A 21,401-nucleotide genomic window follows, 5' to 3' on the forward strand; every position below is an offset into this window, starting at 1 on the left:
AAATTTGTTACATGTTATATGCAAATAGTATGCCATTTTATATAAGGGACTTGAGCCTCTGAGGATGTTGGTTATCAGCAGGAAGTTTTCAAACCAATCCCCCGTAGATGCCAAGGATGACACTAACTTTTGGTTTCACTGATATGTCTCTATCATTTTCACATTTCCTCTTTTACTAATTTCCTCTCTAATCTTCATTTTCTTCTTTGTGCTTGCTTTTTAAAAAATATTTGACATTTTTATTTAGGCTGCAAAAACAAGCAAGCAAATAAGCAACCAAGAAAACTTGAAATGAACTTGTCAGATGATAAAAATACATCTTTCCAGGGAAGCAGCAGGTAGAACAGTGCAGTTTATCCTCCGAGGCCGGATACATCCTGCTTCACTGCTGCTTGCACTCTGCTGGGTTTTGATCCTTCTTTGAGTCATAGTCTAGCTCATTTTCCTCCTCATCTTCTTCTCTTTCTTCATCATAGTCATCATCATCTTCAATAGCTTCTCCAGTAAAGTGCAACAGTGATCTCAGGATTATATGCTAGCATAAAAAGTAACCATTTCAAAGCCTGCAGCAAGGATAGCTTCAGCATCATCACCCAGATCCCCCCTCTCAGGAACTTCAGGAGGGGCAAATAAATGAAGAATCATTGAAACTGTTTTGTTACAGTGTGAACTGTCCCATGTCTCTTGTGTTTCTGCTTCTGTTTAGTGGTTTTCAAAGTGACATTCTTCCCTTTTCTCTAATATATCTGGCACTCTGTACAACCCATAAATTCTTGTCCCTTAAAAGAAAAGGGATCAGAATCATCTGCTTCTGACCTCATCTTACATGTGTTTATCAACACTTCATTTGGGAAATATTCATTGAGTTCAAAGTGAAATTCTAAAACAAAACTCATAGGTTGGCCAGCATCTGAGAACTTCACTTTAATATCTTTTAAGTGCTTCAGAATAGGCTCATCATGTTCTTGAACCATATCACTGAGCAGATCAAAATTCTTAAAAATAGTCAACCAAAATTTAAGAATTCCCTTGGGGTCTTGTTTTTTTTTTAAATTTTTTTCTCATCTTCAGTCTTGGCCTTTTCTTTCAGCCTCTCTGAAATTTCATCTTCCTCATCTGGTTTCCATTCACATTCTTCTTCTCTAGGTTCATAAATTATATTAATGATCTTGAATTGCTTATCATCAAATAAAGATAGAGAACAGCATACTTTCTTTCAAGATCATGAACTTCTTCCTCATAGAACTTGGCTTCTATCTGTGTACATTTAACTTAAAAGTTTTTGAGAGCATTCACTTGTCTTTTAACTACTTTAGGCAAATTTTCCATGTGTCCTGTTGGTGTTTCTATCAGAACATCTAGTGTTTCTTGGAGGACTGCAAGATTCTGAGAAATTTGCATCATTGGAACAGTCAGCTGACATACTTTTATTTGTGTTTCTTCACCACTTTCTTCTTCTTCTACTTCTTTGACATCATCCAAATCTTGATCAAGTTCAGACTGTTCTTTGTTGTCAGTGTGCCATGTTGTAAGAACTCCAAATATCAATGACCAGCACAGAGAGCCAGGTAGCTAGAGCTGCACAGTTAGTGACTCAGGGCAGTACAGGGAGGAGCAGGAGGCGGCGTGCTGAAGAGGTGATGCCTAAAAAACTCTGCTTTCTTTAGATTTAGTTCGTTGTCATTTTTCCAGTATCTTTTGGTGGAGGGAAATACAATTTATTAATAGTATGGTTTTATTTTTAGTAGAAGATGAAGCATAAACATTTTTAAAGAGAATAAACCTTAGACAATTATAGTAGGAAATGTTTTGATACCAGACTACTCTTTTTCAAAATTTAATCCTTTTTAAGAGGGGGTTAGTTAGTGTGTCTAAAGACAGTGATTTTAGTCAGAAAACTATTCTGGAAAATTTCAATGTGAGTATTTTATTATGAATACTGTCATGCTTCACAGATTGAAAAAATGGGTTTATAGAGTTGTAAGTTTTGGTGTTCTGTTTGATAATATATTGAAGAGACAAATAATGCTTTTATTTTTCTTTTAAGATAAAATCAGTGGTTCTGGAAATAACTCTGACATGATGGAAAACAGCAAGGAAGAGGTAAGAATAATTTGAAACATTTAAAAGAATTGCTAATAACAATTAGTGTACATGTCATCATATTTAATGCATGCATGTGTTTAAATTTACTGTTATATCCAAGTATCATTATGATATTTCATTTTGGGTATTTGTCCATTTTTAGAAGATGTTGAGTGAGTTTGTTATTGTTGTGGTTCGCTTCTGCAGTATCCCAACAGTTAGACAACTGGGGGCTTACCAACAGATAGATGATGGAACATTACTATATTGGTACAGTGATGCTCAAGGTAGTTGTTATGGGCAAGAAGACTCCATGGCTCTGAGATCTGTCAAAACTGGATATTCCTTCATGTGATACCCAGGCCTACACTATGTTTTGAGGTTCTTTCCACATAATGTGAAATATTTAATCCAATAAAATATATGTAGTATACTGGCAAAATGAGGGTCAATTTAGCATCTCCAAGCAAATTGTACAAGGTAGTCTGTGCCATAATTAGGGCAGAGAAAATGACACACTTTTAGATCCTTAAAACTCTCTACTTCTGTTGGGATCTGTTTACTCCTACATCTTTGTTTTGTCTTTGTTGACTTGGGCCAAGATCATGATACTGAAATGTATCCTCTCCCACCCCCCAAAATTGAACAGTAGCAATTTAATGAAAACTCAAAAAATTACCTTAAATCCAGGAAACCTGAGAATAAATGAGAATTAATTTTTAGGTGCCTTTTAGAAAAGTATTTTAGGCATATATATAATACTCTATTATTATATCAGTATATCAGAGGTCTTGACATAGGGAACTAGTTTATTGTAGGGATGTTTCTTTGGAAGTTTTACTCACCTCTGTGTTTATTTCTCAACGTATAGGGAACTAGCTCTTCAGAAAAATCCAAATCGTCAGGATCATCACGATCAAAGAGGTTGGTTGATATTTAAGGGGAAAAGGTTTTTTTTTTTTTTTTCAGGTTGTTTTATTTTTTTTCTAAGAATAATAAACTTTTCACTAAACTTAATTCATGCGCTTTTGTTCTAAGTAAACTTTTTGAAAAACATAAATAAAATGGGCAGTATAGTACAATGAATCTTCTATTTATTACTTGGCTTCAACAATTATGAATTCATTTTGACATTGAATTGTAATTGAATTTTCTGGGGAGAATTTATTATATACTAGTGATCTTGCAATATCTAGATCACTTCTTTTATATCATATATGTGCTTTGAAAAATGTGAAATGAAATTTTGAATGCCTCATGAGGCAGTATGGGGTTTTTTAGGGTTCTGTGAAATTGTCTAGGATGGGGAGGGGTAACCATTATAGTTATGAGGAGGTTACAAGGAGATGAAGAGTGGTACAAGTACTTTTCTGTGTAAAATTGTCAGCGAATTTTATATAATGAGTGAAACTACTTCCAAGCATACTGTAGTGCATAATATACCGTGTAGTATAGTTTTTATTAGAAGTTTGCAATTTATTCTTTTGGACTTTTGTTGTTTCTAACCAGTGGGGATGTCTCTTAATAAACATGACTTGCTTATTATTAACTTTTTCTCTCGAAAGTAGTGATTCTTAACCAGGAGTTCCCTTCATGATTCCTTGGTAGCTTTTTTTGAATACACATGTCCTGGTCCTACCTTCTGAATTGTAATCTTCAGTAATTCGAATAGAGATGTATGCTTTTCCTAGGTGATTTTGATATGTATGCCTGCTTAAGAGCCATTGCTCAATCTAAGTAAACATGTTATTTATATTCTTTGGGTGTTGTTCCAGTTGTTAGAAGTGTCCATAATTCTATGGACGTAATTCTTTCATAGGAAACCTTCAATTGTAACAAAGTATGTAGAATCCGATGATGAAAAACCTTTGGATGAGACTGTAAATGAAGATGCTTCTAATGACAATTCAGAAAATGATATTACTATGCAAAGCTTGCCAAAAGGTAATGTGTATTAATTTTTCACATGAAGTTAAAGTTAAAATGTATTTTTAAATATCATTATTATAAAATTGGAACTTGATTACTGTTAACTGTGTAAAGGACCAGTCTGACACTTTAATAGTGATGGTCTGGAAAACTATTAGTATGTTAATGATAATGTGTTTTATTGAGGTTAAAAATTTAGAACATTCAGTCAGCTTTGAAAAGAACAAAATTTGTTTTCTCTTTCTATTGGGTTCTAGAAAAGGGATTTTAGTTTTCATTATACTTGATTGTGGAAGTTGGTTTAAAAGTTTCATATATTAAGTTTTGGTTCAGTAAATTTTAATGTCCTTGCTTTATAGAGAAACATAATAAATATTCTGAAGACTTTTTAACAAAAACATTGGAAGTCGAGTTTAGTCTTACTGTATTCTTAAATTCCCTAAGACTCAAAGCCAAAGTTAACTGTTGAAGAGAGATTTAGCTATATTTCTTGCAATTGTCCCTTTAAAAAGCTTTGTCATATACTTCTCAACTGTTGCAGTTCTAGCCATAAAACATCATTAATTAGTTTTGGACAAAAAAGCCAAATGAAAATCTTGGACTTTTCAAAGTCCAAGTCTGAGAGCAGAATGATTGATTACCTGATGAGAGAACGGCAAGGGTCTTGGTAATTTCAAGGTGTTTCGAGTCAAAAGTTTGGACTTTTTTTCTTTATTAAATAGTTTAAGGCTCTTAGCAGATTTTTCAAATTATTTTGACAGCTGTGTTTACTAAATTTTGTTCTCTATCTATACCTATGTTTTTATGACACGTTTCTTGATTGCAGAAATTTTAAAAATTGGTGAGTAGGAGGACAAGACATTCATTGACTTGGACAAATTAGAAGATATAGTAGATGAAAAATGAAGTGAGGACGAAGAAGTAAATGAGAGAAAGAAGAGAGATAGAAGGAAAATTGATGGGCCTGTCATTTACTTGGTTTTGTAAATCATTTATGACAATATTATGTAATGGTTTTGGTGGCCAAGGGGAGAAAAAACAAAGCTGGAGTCCTATAGGCAGTGACTCATTTTGGATTACTACATTGTCAGTGGTTGTCACTGGGAGTCCTTATTATGGCCACTGGGTGAGCTAAGAACTAGGAATTCAAATCTTTTTTTTTACTGATGTTGTGGAAGAAAGTTAGTATGGGATGTTACTAACCTGAACTGAAGCATAATGCTCTCCCATCAAACCAGAAATAAACTCATTCAATACGGGAAACTTGAGGGAGTATAATTATTGTTAATAATTCTATATTGAGTATGTATAGATACTAGACTGTTACAAAATTAACTCATTTAATCTTTAAAACAGTGTTTTTGGTAGTTAGTTTCTACTTGTAGAGATAAAGGAACAAATTCAGAGCTCAAGGAAGTTTTTCAGCTTTAACTTGAGAAGTTAAGGTTTGAACCCATGTCTGCCTTAATCCAAAGCTCTTTCCACTCTGCTGCTTTGCTTCCATTTAGAGGAGAATCCTCAGAATTCCATTATTTTTTGTTAGTTATAAATCTTCAGCCTTTTTCAAATGCTGGGGCTTCTCTGAGAGTATATACTTGAAATAGTTGTTGTGGATTAAGTTTTTTTGTGGAGATTATGTAAATTCACCAGTTTGTGAAATCTCAATCCTCTGTTCCCTCTTTCCCCCTTTTCTCAGACACTCATAAATTCATTTAGCAAGATTGCTGCCGGAATAACATAGGCACATAGTTCAGGGGAACAGCCCCCAATGACCAGGTTTTACTTTGTTAAATGTCGTTGGTAATGTCCAATTACTAAGCCCAGCAATGCAGATAAATGTGAGACCTGGACCCTTTTTCTATTCCCCTGCTTTATTTATTCTTGAGAGATTATAATGAAAACCTAAATTAACAACCTCTGTCTTCAGTTCACATGTTCTATAACTAAGAAAGTACATTCTTTCTAAAATATTTCCATAGGGACTAACAGTTGATGCTATTCTACAGTTCATTGTTCGAGCACTTGAGCTTAAGTATCTTAAAGCAACCTTCTGTAATGAAACTCTTTAATGACTTTGCAGGGTTCTGAAACTTCGACGTAGTAGTTGGGAAATGCCTCAGAATAGGTACAGCAATAATACCAGAATTAACTTCTCATATTGTCCCCTATTATTCTCCTCCAAAGCAATTTAAAACAATTCTTAAAAATCTTTTCTCACTTTGTTAGTTATAAATGTTTAACCACTGTGTTGTACACCTGAAAGTAATACAATATAGAATGTCGGCTGTGATTGAAAAATATAAAAAAGAAAAAATAGAGAAGACCTCAAAAAAATCTTTTTCTGAGTTTATGATTTGGATTATGAGAAGAATAGGATGTCTTTTTAAAATGTTCCCTTCTGGTCATTTTATTTTATAAACTCTTTATGGAACTTAGCATGGATGTTCATATTCAAAATAGCTTTTGCGATAGGCACTATAAAAATTCAGAACTAGGCTGAGGCTTTCTGCTTTATTCACACATTTATGTTATAATTATTTCATAATACCTCCCTCTCCCATTTTTATGAGCTATATTCCAAAAAAGTAATCTGATTGTTGACACCTGGCCCTTTTACTAGTTCCCTGTTTTATTTTCTCTTGAGAGGTCCTCACACAAGTATTGAAAGCTTGAAAGAAACAAAACTATGTACCAGCAATGTTGGCTTTATCTGAAGTCTTGTACTTCACTTGCACATTTAATATGTGTAATGGTTTTTTAAATGAAATCATTCTAGGTACAGTGATTGTACAACCTGAGCCAGTGCTGAATGAAGACAAAGATGATTTTAAAGGGCCTGAATTTAGAAGCAGAAGTAAAATGAAAACTGAAAATCTCAAAAAACGCGGAGGTAAATACAAGTGAAAATGAAAACATGAGTTTAAATTGCTGTTTATAACCATATTGGAAAATCTGATGTGCTTACTAAAAATACCTCCACTTTTCTGCCCATTGTTTATTAAAAGCACTTCTTAAAAATAATTTTCTCTCTGAGCTGTGAAGCAGAAAAGGTTAACACCATTTATCAAAACACCTTTGCCTTCAGTGGCTATTAAATTATTTCAAGAAGCTTAGCATTTCCTTCTTGCACATGTTAGTTCTGTATTGCCTATATGCCAGAATACTATGTGTTCCCTCACCCCGAAAGAATTTTAGATTTGGACAAAATCTTGCCTGTGGCCTTCAGATAACTTATACATATCTAAAATGTTGTTTCACAGAGTGATGAACATCTGCATTAGTGTTACCTGGGGTGCTTTTTAAAATTTCAAGTCCCTTGACTCCATTCCAAACAAATTAGAATTTCTGGGGATGATGTCAAAGACATGCCCCAGTTTCTTCTTATGTACATTAAAGCTGGAGATCTAGTGATCTAAAGATAGCAGTGCAGAAGTGAGTAGGAAAGAAAAGGGAGCTAGAGCTAGTAATCTTCCTTCCATCTGTCTGAGCTGTCTCTCCCTTTGTCTGTCTACTCTCACTTACATACACTATTATATTGACTTATCACCTGTAGAAAGCTAGTATAAGGGGGATTCATTTAGAAATTTATGGCAATGGAGTATGTATCCCATTTGTTTGTGAGCTTTAAGTAGTGCCTATATGTATTTTTTGGCATATTAACAGAGTCAGAATCCATGATTAAAAGGAATGAATCAATAAAAGGTAGAACACGACACTAAATTTCTGAGTAGAAGTATAATGGAACTGTTTCTATTTAATATTTATCATGTTCATTGTGAAATTGTAGCGTAGTTATATACTGATGAAATTTTCTGTAGATTTTTATTTGAGTGCTATATGACTATCTGTTTAAAAAATCCTCCCTTGAGGATATATTGATTTTAGAGAGGGAAGGAGGGGGAGAGAGAGAGAGAGAGACACACACACACACACACACACATACACACACATCGATGTGAGAGAGAAACATCGATTGGTTGCCTCTTGTACATGCCCCAACTGGGGATTGAACCTGCAACCTAGGTATGTGCCCTGGCCAGGAATCACTCTCTCAACCTTTTGGGATGATGCTCCAACCACCTGAAGTAACTGAGTCACCTGGACAGGGCTATATAATTACCTTGATGGAGCCAGTGAAATATATCTGTATTTACAAAATACATGTCAGTTTTCGGGTTAAATAATATTTTAGTTGTTGGAGAAAACCAAGGAAATGTTGTTCAGTCTTTTGTCTACAATGGGGTTTCCTACCCCTTTCAAGCATAAAGAAGATTTATTAATCTAGTTCATAGTAGGATAATTGCCATTGCAGCAACAAAGGTCACCAAAGCTAAGTAGTGTTCTTAAATCAAGAGAATCAGTAAGTAAAAGGTGATAAGTAACGACAGTAGCAAGAGCTTCTTTTCTTCTGATTGTGGGTCCTCTAGAGAAGACAGATAATTAAGTATACTGTATTGTGTTAAAATTAATATCTAAATGGTGTCTTCTGGGGAGGGACTCTGGAGCACGCAGTGTTTGAAATGTCGATATGGGCTGAAAAGAGAATACAAAAAGAACCAGAGTTGTTGGGGAGGGCGTTCCTAGTGCCACTGTGCTATGCTGCTGGTATTTGCTCTGAGCTGATAGGTTTCTGGAACATTTTATTGAGTGTTCTGTGTAACAATATGTATATTGTACTTAAGGAAATACCTAAACCTATGTTTATACCCAGGTAGTCACTTAAATCTTTCATGGTAATTTTTGTCTTAATGATTTGCTATATCTTTAAGCTATCAGAAATCACATAGGAAATTTAACTGTGTACTTATATACACTTGTATGAATAAACTAGTGATCTGAGGTACTGAATTGCTAGTTAATATTCAGACATCTAAGGAAAGTTACTTCTGAAATTGAAGCCAAGTTTAGGAAACTGAAGAAGGTGAACTTTATATATAAAATATTCTTATTGATTTGAAACAAAATTAAACACAAAGATATTGCTATATTGACCATTTTAGGAGCCATTGTTTTGACATCCTTTTCCCACTTTAATTGTTAGAAAACATATTTTACACCTGATTTTTCCATATGGCAGAATCATTTTGTTTTCTTTTTAAAACTATTACAATATACTGAGCTCAGAAATATAAATGCCACTTTCATTTACATACTGTATTATCATTAAGACATTTTATAATTAGAAATCAAAATTTAAAACATACAGTAGAAACAAGTACATAAGGCAAAGGAACATTTCAGTGTTTTACAATATACGCTCCAAATATCAAATAAAATGTTGGTTCAGTCCTACTCTCATCAGTTTCCCTTTCCTACTGTTCCTCCAGTAATGGTCATCATGGAGTTTGTGTACGTGTGTGTGTCATTTCCGTGCACGTTTTTATATTTTTCTATACATACCTTTATTCATAAAACATTTACTTTTTTATTTAAATGTATACAAAATAGTTTCCTGTATGTATCTTTTTGCAACATTTGTCACGCCACATTGTTTTTGAAACATATCCATATTGGAAAATGTACATAGAGTTACTTGAGTTTTCACTGCTTTGTGGAATTCTGTTGTATGAGTAAACCACTATCCATTTCCCAACTGTGAAGTTATTTTCAGTTTTTTTGTTTTCAAATTTTTCTAATTTCCTAATTAGTGCTACAGTGACTGCCCTCTGTACGATTCCTTGTGCACACTGGGAGAAAGTTTTCAAGGTATCACCTAGTTTTGTTTAATTCTTGAGTGATATAAGTGCAAAAAGCACGTAGAAGATGCTTAATAAATATTATCTAGCATGGAAAGAACTTGCAAAGTCTAGCTTTTATTTATCTTATTCATCTGAATGCGATTGTTATTTTAAATGAAAAAGCACACTATTTGTTTCTGTTAAAACAAATACAGAATATATGAATACTTAAGATCAAGCACTAATGCAGGATAATATGATTTAAAATACAATATTAGCAACTTATAGTAAGTCTTCAAATTCTCTGTAGTTTTGGAAAGTATGATGGTGCCCTTATACCTTGGATAAATATTTTTAACGTCTCAAATAAAAATATTTGTGATAATGTTTGGGTCCATAGTGCTTTGGGCCTTAAAAATGAGTAAACAAAATAGGAAATTAAAAGGTGAAAAATGTGTATGTTGCTTTGCCCTTTATTTAGGAGTAGAGACAGCTTCTAATTTTTTAGTTGCTTCCCTTTTATTTGTGAATGCACGCATTTTGAATCATAATCTTTTGAATCATAATCTGCCTTCTTATTTGGATCAAGGTTTTGATTGCACATCAGAGTCAGCCATAAAACTTAAGGAAATGTTATGGGATTTTTATTTAGTGCTTTAGGGGTGGGGATAAGTATCTCTGTTTTTAAAAAGATTCACCACATGATTCTAATGTTCAGCTCACTTCCCTAAGCAGAATAAGAGTGAGACAGGCAGGAGAGATTTCCTCTTATTCTCTGTTGCTTAGGTTATCTTCAGTCTGTTTTTCTGCGGACAATGCCAAATGCCGCTGTGCCTTCCTCCCCACCCTCCCTCAACCATTCTGATGCTTTGCTGCCAAGATTAGAAGTACCTACAAGTTTTATTTGGAAATAGTGCCTGTATGGAGTAGACAGTGGAATAGACATAGACAGATGGCAGCTTAATGGGGATTGTGTATAGTATTCCAGTAAGTCTTAGGAACAGATTGGTAATATAATGTTATTAGGTTTTCACATACATACTGTATTGAAAGGATCTGTACAGGCAATTCCATTTTGAGGATAAAAACTTTATAGCATACCTAACTTAAGTATAGGGTTGAAAAAGAATCTGTTCCATATGTGTCACCTGCTTCTTGATAATTTAAGATGTGATACTGAATTTATTTGCAAATTAATAGCAAAATGAAAAAGCTCTTGACCCCTAGTTTTAGAATTTTTATGGAGTCTCTTCTTGTTATATCAAGTTGTTGTGAGAAATAGGGTTTGCATTTGTAAAGGGAAACAAGTTAGGGTTTTCAGCTCTGGGATTTTCCAAGGTTGTTGTGTTTTTATTAAGTTCATAAAATTATTAACCTTTTTACTTGTGTCCAAATGTCATTTTCCCAAGGATTATTAGGTATTTAATTTCCAATGTGAAAGATGCATAATTATGACTAAAATAAATATCTTTCTGTGTGTGTGCATATGTGTTAATAACGGTTACTCCTTTCTCCTAGAAGATGGGCTTCACGGGATTGTGAGCTGCACAGCTTGTGGACAACAGGTCAATCATTTTCAGAAAGATTCCATTTATAGACACCCTTCACTGCAAGTACTTATTTGTAAGGTATGTAATGATCTGATAATTCATTCCACAAGTAATTGAATGCTTATAATGTATCATACTTTGGTGCACAGTGTTAGAACTTTGCTGCATAATGATGAAGATGGAAGTGGTCTCTGCTCTTGGAGGGCTAATACTGAAGTGGGGAAGACAGAGATAAGCCCGATTAGTGCCATGATAGGGGAGATGCTGTGTACTATGGGTACACACAAGAATCCTTGGTATTTTAGAGTTGGCTAGGGGGCTTTATAATGAAGATGATATCAAATAGCGTCTGGTCATGGCAGGATGGCTCAGATGGTTGGAGTGTTGTCTTGTAAACTGGAAGGTTGCAGGTTCCATTCCTAGTCAGGGCTTGTGCCTAGGTCCCAGGTTTGGTCCCAGGTTGGGGCGTGTGTGAGAGGCAACTGATGGATGTTTCTCTCTCACATTGATGTTTCTCTCCGTCCCTTCCCCTCTCTTGAAAATCAATAAGCATATCCTCAGATGACGATGAAAAAGAGAAAAAAGGTACCTGGCTGGGCTGGGTAGTTCAATTGGTTAGAGCATCCTACTGATACACCAAGGTAGCAGGTTTTATCCTTGGTCAAGGCACATATAAGAAGCAACCAGCCCTGGCTGGTGTGGTTTAGTGGATTGAGTGCCGGCCTGCAAACCAAAGGGTGGCAAGATTGATTCCCAGTGAAGGATTCAAACCTGGGTTGTGGTCCAGTTACCCAGTAGGGAGTGCACGAGAGGCAATTGCTCATTGATGTTTCTTGATGTTTCTCTCCCTTTCTCCCTCCCATCTTCTCTCTCTAAAAATAAATAAATAAATAAAATCTAAAAACAAGCAACCAGTGAGTGCATAGCTAAGTGTAACAACATACTGTTCTTGTTCACTTTTCTCTCTCTCTTGCTCTCTCTCTAAAAATTAAAATGGTATCTGAAATATAAATAGGAATTAGCCTGATGAAGTGGAATTGGTTCAGCATATTCTAGGCATAAGCAACATGGTGTCAAAGGCTGGTCGGTAAGGGAGAGCATAGTGTGTTTGAAACTGAAGAGTGCATTTATGCACACATGTGCATTTTGTAACCTTCCCTCCACTTTTCATGCAAAAATATTGTTTTCTTTCCATTTAATTTTCTTTAAATACACATTTTTATATAATTTGAGGTCAGCTGACTGTACAATTTTATATTTTGACTAATTTTTCTTATTAAATTATGAACATATTCTTCCTTAATTGAATTTATTGGGGTTACATTGGTTAATAAAATTATACAAGTTTCAAGTGTACAATTCTATAACACATGTGTAAATTGTATTGTGTTCACCACCCAAAGTTTAGCCCTGTTCTGTCATCACTTATATGCCCTTTACACTCATCTACCTGCTTCCACTCCCTTTCCTTCTGATAATTACCATACTGTTGTCTGTCTGAGTGTTCTTCTTTCTTTCTTTTTGCTTAATCCCTTCATCTTTTCACCTAGCCCCCCCAACCACCTTCCCTCTGACAGCCATCAGTCTGTTTGTTATATCTGTGAGTCTGTTTCTGGGTTTTTTTTTTTTTTTCATTAAATTCTACATATGTGAGATGACAATGGTACTTGTCTTTCTCTGTCTGTTGTATTTTGTTTGGCATAATACACTATAGGTCCATCCATGCTTTCCTAAAAAATAAGATTTCCTTCATTTTTATTGCCAAGTATTATTCCATTGTGTAAATGTACCACAGCTTTTTTATCCCCTCATCTACTGATGGGCACTTGGGTTGCATCTAAATCTTGGCTATTGTACATAGCACTGCAATCAACATGGGGTGCAAATATTGTTTTGAGTCAGTGTTTCATGTTTCTTTGCATATATTCCCAGAAGTGGAATTACTGAGTTAAAAGGTTGTTCTATTTTTAATTTTTTTGAAGGATCTCCATTTGTTCTTCTTTCTGAAGATTCTTGTGGCTATTCGAGGTCTTTTGTAGTTCCATATAAATTTTTGCAATATCTGCCCTAGCTGGTGTGGCTCAGTGGATTGAGTGCTAGACTGCAATGCAAAGGTTTACTGGTTTGATTCCCAGTCAGGGCACATGCCTGGGTTGCAGGCCAGATCCCCAGTAAGGGGCACATGAAAGTAACCACACATTGATGTTTCTTTCCTTCTCTTTCTCCCTCCCTTCCTCTCTCTGAGAATAAATAAATAAAATCTTAAAGATTTTTTTTTTTTTGCAGCATCTGTTCTAGTTCTGTAAAATCCGTCATTGGTATTTTCATAGCAATTGCGTTGAATCTATAGATTGCTTTTGGGTACTATGGATATTTTAATGATGTTATTCCTGTCCATGATCATGGTATATGCTTCCACTTACTTGTATCTTTTTCAGTTACTTTCTTCAGTGTCTTATAATTCTCCAAGTATTTATCTTTTACATCCTTGGTTAAATTTATTTCTATGTAACTTAATTTTTTATGTGATTGTAAATGGGATTGTTTTCTTCGTTTCCCTCTCTGATAGTTCATTATTGGTATATGAAAATGTTACCAATTTCTGACTATTTTGTATCCTGCTACTTTACTGAATTCATTAATCAGTTCTAGTATTTTTTTGGTGGAGACTTTAGGGTTTTGGGTCCGATAGAACTAATGCCTGCTTGAGTGTGGTTACTGGACTAATAATATGGGTGTAATAATTTATAGTTTTAGTTCGAACATTTCACCTAAAATGTCACATGTGCTTGACTGTGATATTGTTATCTTACAGAATTACATGCTTATAATTTTGTAATAAAAAAGGAGCATTATTTGTGCCAGACCCTGTATATAGTATCATGTCATCTACCAACAATGACAATTTTACTTCCTCCTTTCTGATTTCAATGTCTTGTATTTCTTTTTCTTGTCTGAACACTGTGGCTAGGACTTCCAGTACTATGTTGAATAAGAGTGGTGGAATCAGACACCCTATCTTGTTCCTGATCTTAAGGGAAATGCTTTTATTTTTTACCCTTTGGGAATGATGTTGGTTATGGGTTTGTCATATATTTGCCCTTTATTATATTGAGGTGTGTTCACCGTATTCCCACTTTGCTCAGAGTTTTTATCATGAAAGCATTTTATGAAATGCTTTTTCTGCATCTGTTGATGTGATCATGTGATTTTTATCCTTCATTTTTGTTTATGTGGTGTTTTATGTTTATTGATTCATGGGTATTGTACCACCCTTGCATCTCTGGAATAAATCCTACTTGATCATGGTGTATAATCTTTTTAATGTATTGCTCTTCCCAGTTGGCTATTACTTGGTTGAGGATTTTTGCATGTATGTTTTCAAGGATATTGGTTTATATATAACCTTCCCTCTCCTGTATCCTGATTACCCAAATCTAAACTGTTTGTGGAGCAGGGTTTTGACATAATTTGGAGATAGTATAATTAAAAGGGTTTGGTGTGTGTTAACAGTTTATAATTTTATTAGTAATACTTTGGAGCTTATTTTAAATATTTATCATATCAAAGTTATAGTTTCTGCAACTCATATTACTGGTAAGATTATTCCTGTGTTAATTTGTTTTGCAATAAGATGTCTCCTTGAAATGCAGGGTCTGACTACACTTTCCTCAGAGTTCTAGTTCTAGATTGTTTCTTTTATGCATTTTTGATAGATATAGACCTACTTAAATGTACTAAATTTTTCTCCTTCAGAATTGTGTTCCTCCTTTCCTTGAATTCAGTACAGCATGTACCCTCTGTTGGGTACATGTTGTTGCCTCAAGTTTTAAATTTTGACAGGTAAATTTCATATCGCTGCAATATGCAATGTGCACTCCAAGTCTCTCTCATATATGTGATTGATTATTCTCCCAAGGGACAGTCTGTTGAGCCTAGTCCATTTCAGTAATAGTTTTCATGAATGTGTATGGAGCCTTCCCTTTATCCAGTCCCCATTAAAGGAATTTTGTGTCAGTCATACTTGGATTAGAATACTGTCTTTGCCTCTTACTAGTGGTATGACTTCAGCAAATTTATCCACATATTAATGAACCTTAGCTTTTACTCTTACATAGGGTATAATACCTTTGACCTTGCATGATAGGTATTTTGAGACTTAAAGATAATGTATGTTAATGTAGGATAATGTTGCTAAGTTGTACACATAGTAGTCATTACTATATGTTGACTATTGAATTTACTATGTAGCAACAATATGTGATACATTTTTTCCTGATTGATTTTATTTTTATTTTTTTAATTAACTTTATTGGGGTTACATTGGTTAATAAAATCATATAGGTTTCAAGCGTGCAGTTCTGTGTATATCATCTGTATACTGCATTGTATGCCCACCACCCAAAATCAAATCTTCCTTTACCGTGTGTTTGACCACCTTTATCCTTTACTGTCTCCACTTACCTTCCCTCTGGTAACCACCATACATTGTCTGTGTTTATGAGTTTTTGTTTGTTTTCTTGTTTGTTCATTTGCTGCTTTCAATTTTATATCCCACTCGAGTGAAATCATATGGTTCTTGACTTTCCATCTGACTTAATTCACTTAGCATGATATTTTCCAGATGCATCCGTGTTGTCGCAAATGTCAGTATTTCATCTTATGGCTGAGTAGTATTCCATTGTACATATGTACCTCATCTTCTTTATCCAATCTATTAAAACTACAACTGAAAATTGCAAATCAGAATTGCATATCAAAGCTACAGTGAGATACCACCTCACACCTGTTAGAATGGCTATTCTCAATAAGATAATTAATCACAAGTGTTGCAGAGGTTGTGGAGAAGAAGGAACCCTCATTCCCTGCTGGTGGGAATACAAACTGGTACAGCCACTATGGAAAACAGTATGGAGATTCCTCAAAAAATTAAGAATAGAGTTACTGTATGACCCAGGAATCCCTCTTCTGGGCATGTATCTGGAAAATTTGAAAACATTAATTTGCAAAGGTACGTGCACCCCTATGTTCACTGCAACATTATTCACAGTGACTAAGACATGGAAACAACCAAACTGTCTCTCAACATCTAAGGCATTTTTATGTAGAGCTTTAGTCATGTGAAATTTGACTAAATTTGACTAAATTCATTAATTAGAAATTTGCTTTACCAAAATCTTTTATAATTTTTTATATACAGAATAGTTGGCTTGATGATACTAAAATCTATTTCAAGGAATTAGTTTCTTCAGCTATTCCTATATCTGGACAGTACCAGTATTGAGTAGTTCATAGTAAGTGTTTTACTTTGCTTGTCTAAAATACACACACACAATCATACATACATGTTCCCTTCACTTATTAATGACTTAAAAGGTAAAGTTTTTGTGCTTTATGGATATTACCAGTTTGAAATAAAATTTTCTCTTCCCCTTTTCTTTTAATAGAATTGCTTTAAATATTACATGAGTGATGATATTAGCCGTGACTCAGATGGAATGGATGAACAATGTAGGTAGGTACTGCGTCATGATTAACTAAAACTCAGTGTTGTTTACTGTTTTGGAAGGGGGGATTCTTATATAATCTGTTATTAGATCTATTTTTTGTTGTATTATCATTGATGTTTTTTCATGGTAGATTGTTCTTTTCCACAAAGCCTTAGGTGTATGTCTGTTTTAAGTTTCTAACAAAGAATAAGCAGGTGACCTAAATTGCTTTACTATTAAAATTGTTTGCAGGGAAATTTAAATTGTTTTAATAATGAAAAAGACTTAAAACGAGTTTCATTTGGGAATAATATTTTAATTTTTAAATAATTTCAGATGGTGTGCAGAAGGTGGAAACTTGATTTGTTGTGATTTTTGCCATAATGCCTTCTGTAAGAAATGCATTCTGCGCAACCTTGGCCGAAAAGAGCTGTCTACCATAATGGATGAAAACAACCAATGGTATTGCTACATTTGTCACCCGGAGCCTTTGTTGGACTTGGTTACTGCATGTAACAGCGTATTTGAAAATTTAGAACAGTTATTGCAACAAAATAAGAAGAAGATAAAAGTTGACAATGAAAAAAACAATAAAGTATATGACCATACACCCAGATTTTCTCCAAAGAAAAATAGTTCAAGTTGTAATGGAGAGGAGAAGAAATTAGATGATTCGTATTCTGGTTCTATAACCTACTCTTATTCAGCACTAATTGTGCCCAAAGAGATGATTAAGAAGACAAAAAAACTGATTGAGACCACAGCCAACATGAACTCTAGTTATGTTAAGTTTTTGAAGCAGGCAACAGATAATTCAGATACTGATGCTGCTACAAAGTTACGTCAGCTTAAGGCTTTTAAATCTGTGTTGGCTGATATCAGGAAAGCTCATCTTGCATTAGAGGAAGATTTGAATTCAGAGATTCGAGGTTTTGATGCTGTAAATAAAGAGAAAAATACCAAAGAACATAAAGTCGTAGATGCTAAGTCTGAAACTAAAGCACGAAAAGGAGAAAAATTCTGTGCTTTGGAAAGGAAGGATGTTTCAAAATCAGAAGTTAAACTGTCAAGAAAGCAGGTAGATAGCGAGCACATGGATCAAAGTATTCCAGCAGAGGAACAAAAAGCAAAGAAAAGTGCCAGCGGTGAGCATGACAAATCTGACAAAAAAGAAGAACCTCAGTATGAACCTGCTAACACTTCTGAAGACTTAGACATGGATATTGTGTCTGTTCCCTCCTCAGTCCCAGAAGATATTTTTGAGAATCTTGAGACTGCTATGGAAGTTCAGAGTTCAGCTGATCATCAGGGAGATGGCAACAGTTTCACTGAGCAAGAACTGGAGAGTGCATCTTTAAAATTAAATGCTACTTCAAAAGACAACAAAGGAGGTATTAAATCAAAAACTACAGCTAAAGTAACAAAAGAATTATATGTTAAACTTACCCCTGTCTCCCTTTCTAATTCCCCAATTAAAGGTGCTGATTCCCAGGAAGTTCTACAAGATAAAGATGGCTGTAAAAGTTCTGGTCTGAGCCCCAAGCCAGAGAACTGTGAACTTGGACAGGAAAAAAATGATAATGCACTTCTGCTTGAATGTGAAGTTTTATTACCTTCAGAAGAATCTGATCTTCGAAGATCCCCACGTGTAAAGACTACACCCTTGAGGCGGCAGACAGAAACCAATCCTGCAACATCTAATTCAGATGAAGAAGGTAATGAAACACTTAAGGATAAACAAAAACTGTCAGGTCCAATGAGAAAAAAAGATAAGCAGAATTCTTCTGACAGTATTATAGATAATCCTAAAACTAATAAATTGTCTAAATCTAAGCAGCCAGAGATTGTGGATCAAAATTCAGATTCTGACGATGTGATAGCAGTCCTTAAACAGGTATCCAGAATGAATCACATTTCTTCCTCAGATACTGACATTAATGAAACTCTCATAAACCACGAGAAGACTTTGTATGATTTAAAGACTCAAACAGGGAAGGATGATAAAGGAAAAAGAAAACGAAAAAGTTCTACTTCTGGCTCAGATTTTGATATTAAAAAAGGCAAATCAGCTAAAAGGTGTATACTTGCTAAGAAGAAACGAGAAAACCAGTCTGAATCTTCCAATTATGATTCAGATTTAGAAAAAGAGATAAAGAGCATGAGTAAAATTGGGGCTGCTAGAACATCCAAAAAAAGAGTTCCAAATAAGAAAGATTATGATTCTTCCGAAGATGAAAAACACAGCAGAAAAAGAATGGATATTCTAGGGCAGCGAAGTTTGAAGGCTGCACAAAGAAGATTATCTGGTGAGGCTGAAAGGAAACCAGAGAGAGACAGTTTTTCTTCACCAGATGGCACAGTTGATAATGACAAGACCATCTTAGAGTTAAGAGAGAGACTCTCTAAGAAGCAGCAGCCAGGTGTTTTCTCTGATGCTCCTGATAAGCCTTCTTCTGGCAAAGAGGAGAGTTGTAGTTCTCCAGAAGACAGTAAGGTTGCTGAAATAAAAGCAAAGAGTAGGCATCTGAAAACCAAAGCCTGTAAGAAAGTGCAGGGTAGCGTATCTGATATTGCCGAGAAGTTCTCAAAGAAAGAGCACAGCGATGACTCCTCTGAAGATGATAAAAAGCAGAGCAAAAGGGGAACTGAAGAAAAAGAAAAGAAAACCACACCAATGAAGAAAAAAGTACTTAAGAGGGAACAACTATATGAATCATCATCTGATAGCAATGAGAAATTACCCGAGGGAGAAGTTTGTCATTTTCCTGAAGACATAAAACAAAATAAGAATGCCACAACCAATGGGGAGAAGAGAAGTAAGAAAATAAAAGACAAAACTTCTAAAAAGAAGGAGGAATTATCTGATAGTGTTGAGAAGTTACAAGGGAAACGAGATGGTTGTGCTTCTTCAGAAGAAAAAAGGAGTAAGAATGCAGCATCTGGAAGAGAGAAGAAAAGGTGCAGCTTGCCTGAAAGGAGTTCAAGGAAGAGACAGGATTTTTCATCATCTGATACTGAGAAATATTCTGTAAAAGAAGATGGTTGTCCTTCTTCTGATAAGAAACTGAGAAGAATAGAATTGAGGGAAAGACGAAATTTAAATTCAAACAGAAATACCAAGGAAGTACAAAGTGGTTCATCTTCAGATGCTGAGGAAAGTTCTGAAGATAATAAAAAGCTGAAGAAACAAAGAAGTTCACCTAAAAAGAAGTCAGGCAATGTCAAGGAGAAAATGAGAAACTCCCTCAGAACAAGCACTAAAAGGAAGCAAGCCGAAATTACTTCCTCATCTTCTTCTGATATAGGAGATGATCAGAATTCTGTAGGCGAGGGCAGCAGTGATGAGCAGAAAATTAAACCTGTGACCGAAAATTTAGTGCTTTCTTCACATACTGGATTTTGTCAATCTTCAGGTATGCAAAAAATAAATTTAAAAGTGTGTAATTTGTACTTATCCTTTCTTGAATAGCTACATTATTTATTTTTCCCTTGAAGCCAGTCAAATGCAGGGTTACCGTTTGGGAAAAGACCATTTAAAAATTCTTTACAGATTTACTAGAAACCTTTCTCCATTTATTTTAATGTCACCATTGGAAATTATTTGAAACATTGGTGTTATTATGTATTAGGTATACCAAATTTCTTAGTTAAATAACACAATTTTTAATTTAATGTTTCAGAATGTTTTTTGAAGTAATGAACAGTAGTACTTTATGAAGGAAAATCAGACTGGTGCCAGTAGTTCAGGAGGTGTCTGTTAATGTGATGAAGATAAGTGTTTCGTACTAGTGAAACATGGTGTATGAAAGTTTTAACTGATTCATCATGTATATGCCTTTTTTAGTTGGCCAGAGTAACTTTGTATCCTATTCAATCCTCTGAAAAAATTAATTTCATTGAAACTCCTTGCAGATCTTCTCATCAAGTTTTTTCTAATGACATTGACAGATATTTCTGTCTTTAGTATTAAAGATGAAATAAAGGAAGAAAGAAATGCAAAGAGTTAGATGGGTTACCCCCTACCCTGATGAGGTAGAGCACTAGGACACTTAGGGTTTGGGTCCACTGGTCAGTGATACTGCACTGCCCACCTCAATACTTATAAAAATAACTTTAATCATTATAGCAGTTCTTTTTTCAAATCAGTTGTATAATGAATGTAATCTTGTCACACATTGTCCTATTTTTTTAAGTCAGTAAAACCTGTCAGTTAAGCAGGGAAACTTGAAATTTTTAACATTTTTATGAAGTAGATTTTTACTTATAATGGACATTGTTCCCAGGACAAGCCAAATATTTACAATTTTTCTTTGATTTTTTAATGCTAGGACTTTTCATTTTTTCCAGTTGAATTTTAGTGAAATTAACTTGAATCTTGTCTTATAATAAAATTTTAAATTCTTTTATGGAGTGGTGATCTAATGAGTTGATTTGAAAACCAAGTATGATATGCATGGTGTATTCAGTTTAATACTCTGTTATATCACATGCCTAGATGGAACTCGGCCTGTGTGGTTACTGTAGGTCCACACTTTTTGAAATTCTTTAGCCTAATGTGTTTCAGAATTTTTAACTCTTTGGTTCTCTGAAAGATAATATAGAGTAGTTACCATATATTATATAATGCCTCCAATAGGGCCCAAGGCAACATATTATCAAACACACTAGTA

General features: G+C 34.5%; 1 protein-coding gene and 1 pseudogene across 6 annotated transcripts in view; one reads left to right on the top strand and one right to left on the bottom strand.

Moving 5' to 3' along the window:
- The window catches only part of ATRX (ATRX chromatin remodeler), a 181,062-nt gene that overhangs the window by 47,227 nt on the left and 112,434 nt on the right, over window positions 1-21,401 (top strand). The window contains exons 3-10 of one of the 6 annotated variants that reach the window (XM_024574998.4): window positions 2,048-2,103; window positions 2,957-3,009; window positions 3,905-4,029; window positions 6,791-6,904; window positions 11,211-11,320; window positions 16,690-16,757; window positions 17,068-18,122; window positions 18,210-20,144. In XM_024574998.4, coding sequence (XP_024430766.2) covers window positions 2,048-2,103; window positions 2,957-3,009; window positions 3,905-4,029; window positions 6,791-6,904; window positions 11,211-11,320; window positions 16,690-16,757; window positions 17,068-18,122; window positions 18,210-20,144 — 3,516 coding nt within the window. Of the gene's footprint in view, window positions 1-2,047; window positions 2,104-2,956; window positions 3,010-3,904; window positions 4,030-6,790; window positions 6,905-11,210; window positions 11,321-16,689; window positions 16,758-17,067; window positions 20,145-21,401 lie in introns of all 6 variants that reach the window. The other 5 variants (XM_024574996.4, XM_024575001.4, XM_024574997.4 and 2 more) reach the window with 5 other exon arrangements.
- LOC112317933 (nucleosome assembly protein 1-like 1) lies at window positions 370-1,585 on the bottom strand (annotated as a pseudogene).

This window comes from Desmodus rotundus, chromosome X (assembly GCF_022682495.2).
Source record: "Desmodus rotundus isolate HL8 chromosome X, HLdesRot8A.1, whole genome shotgun sequence".
In the NCBI taxonomy this organism is placed as follows: domain Eukaryota; kingdom Metazoa; phylum Chordata; class Mammalia; order Chiroptera; family Phyllostomidae; genus Desmodus; species Desmodus rotundus.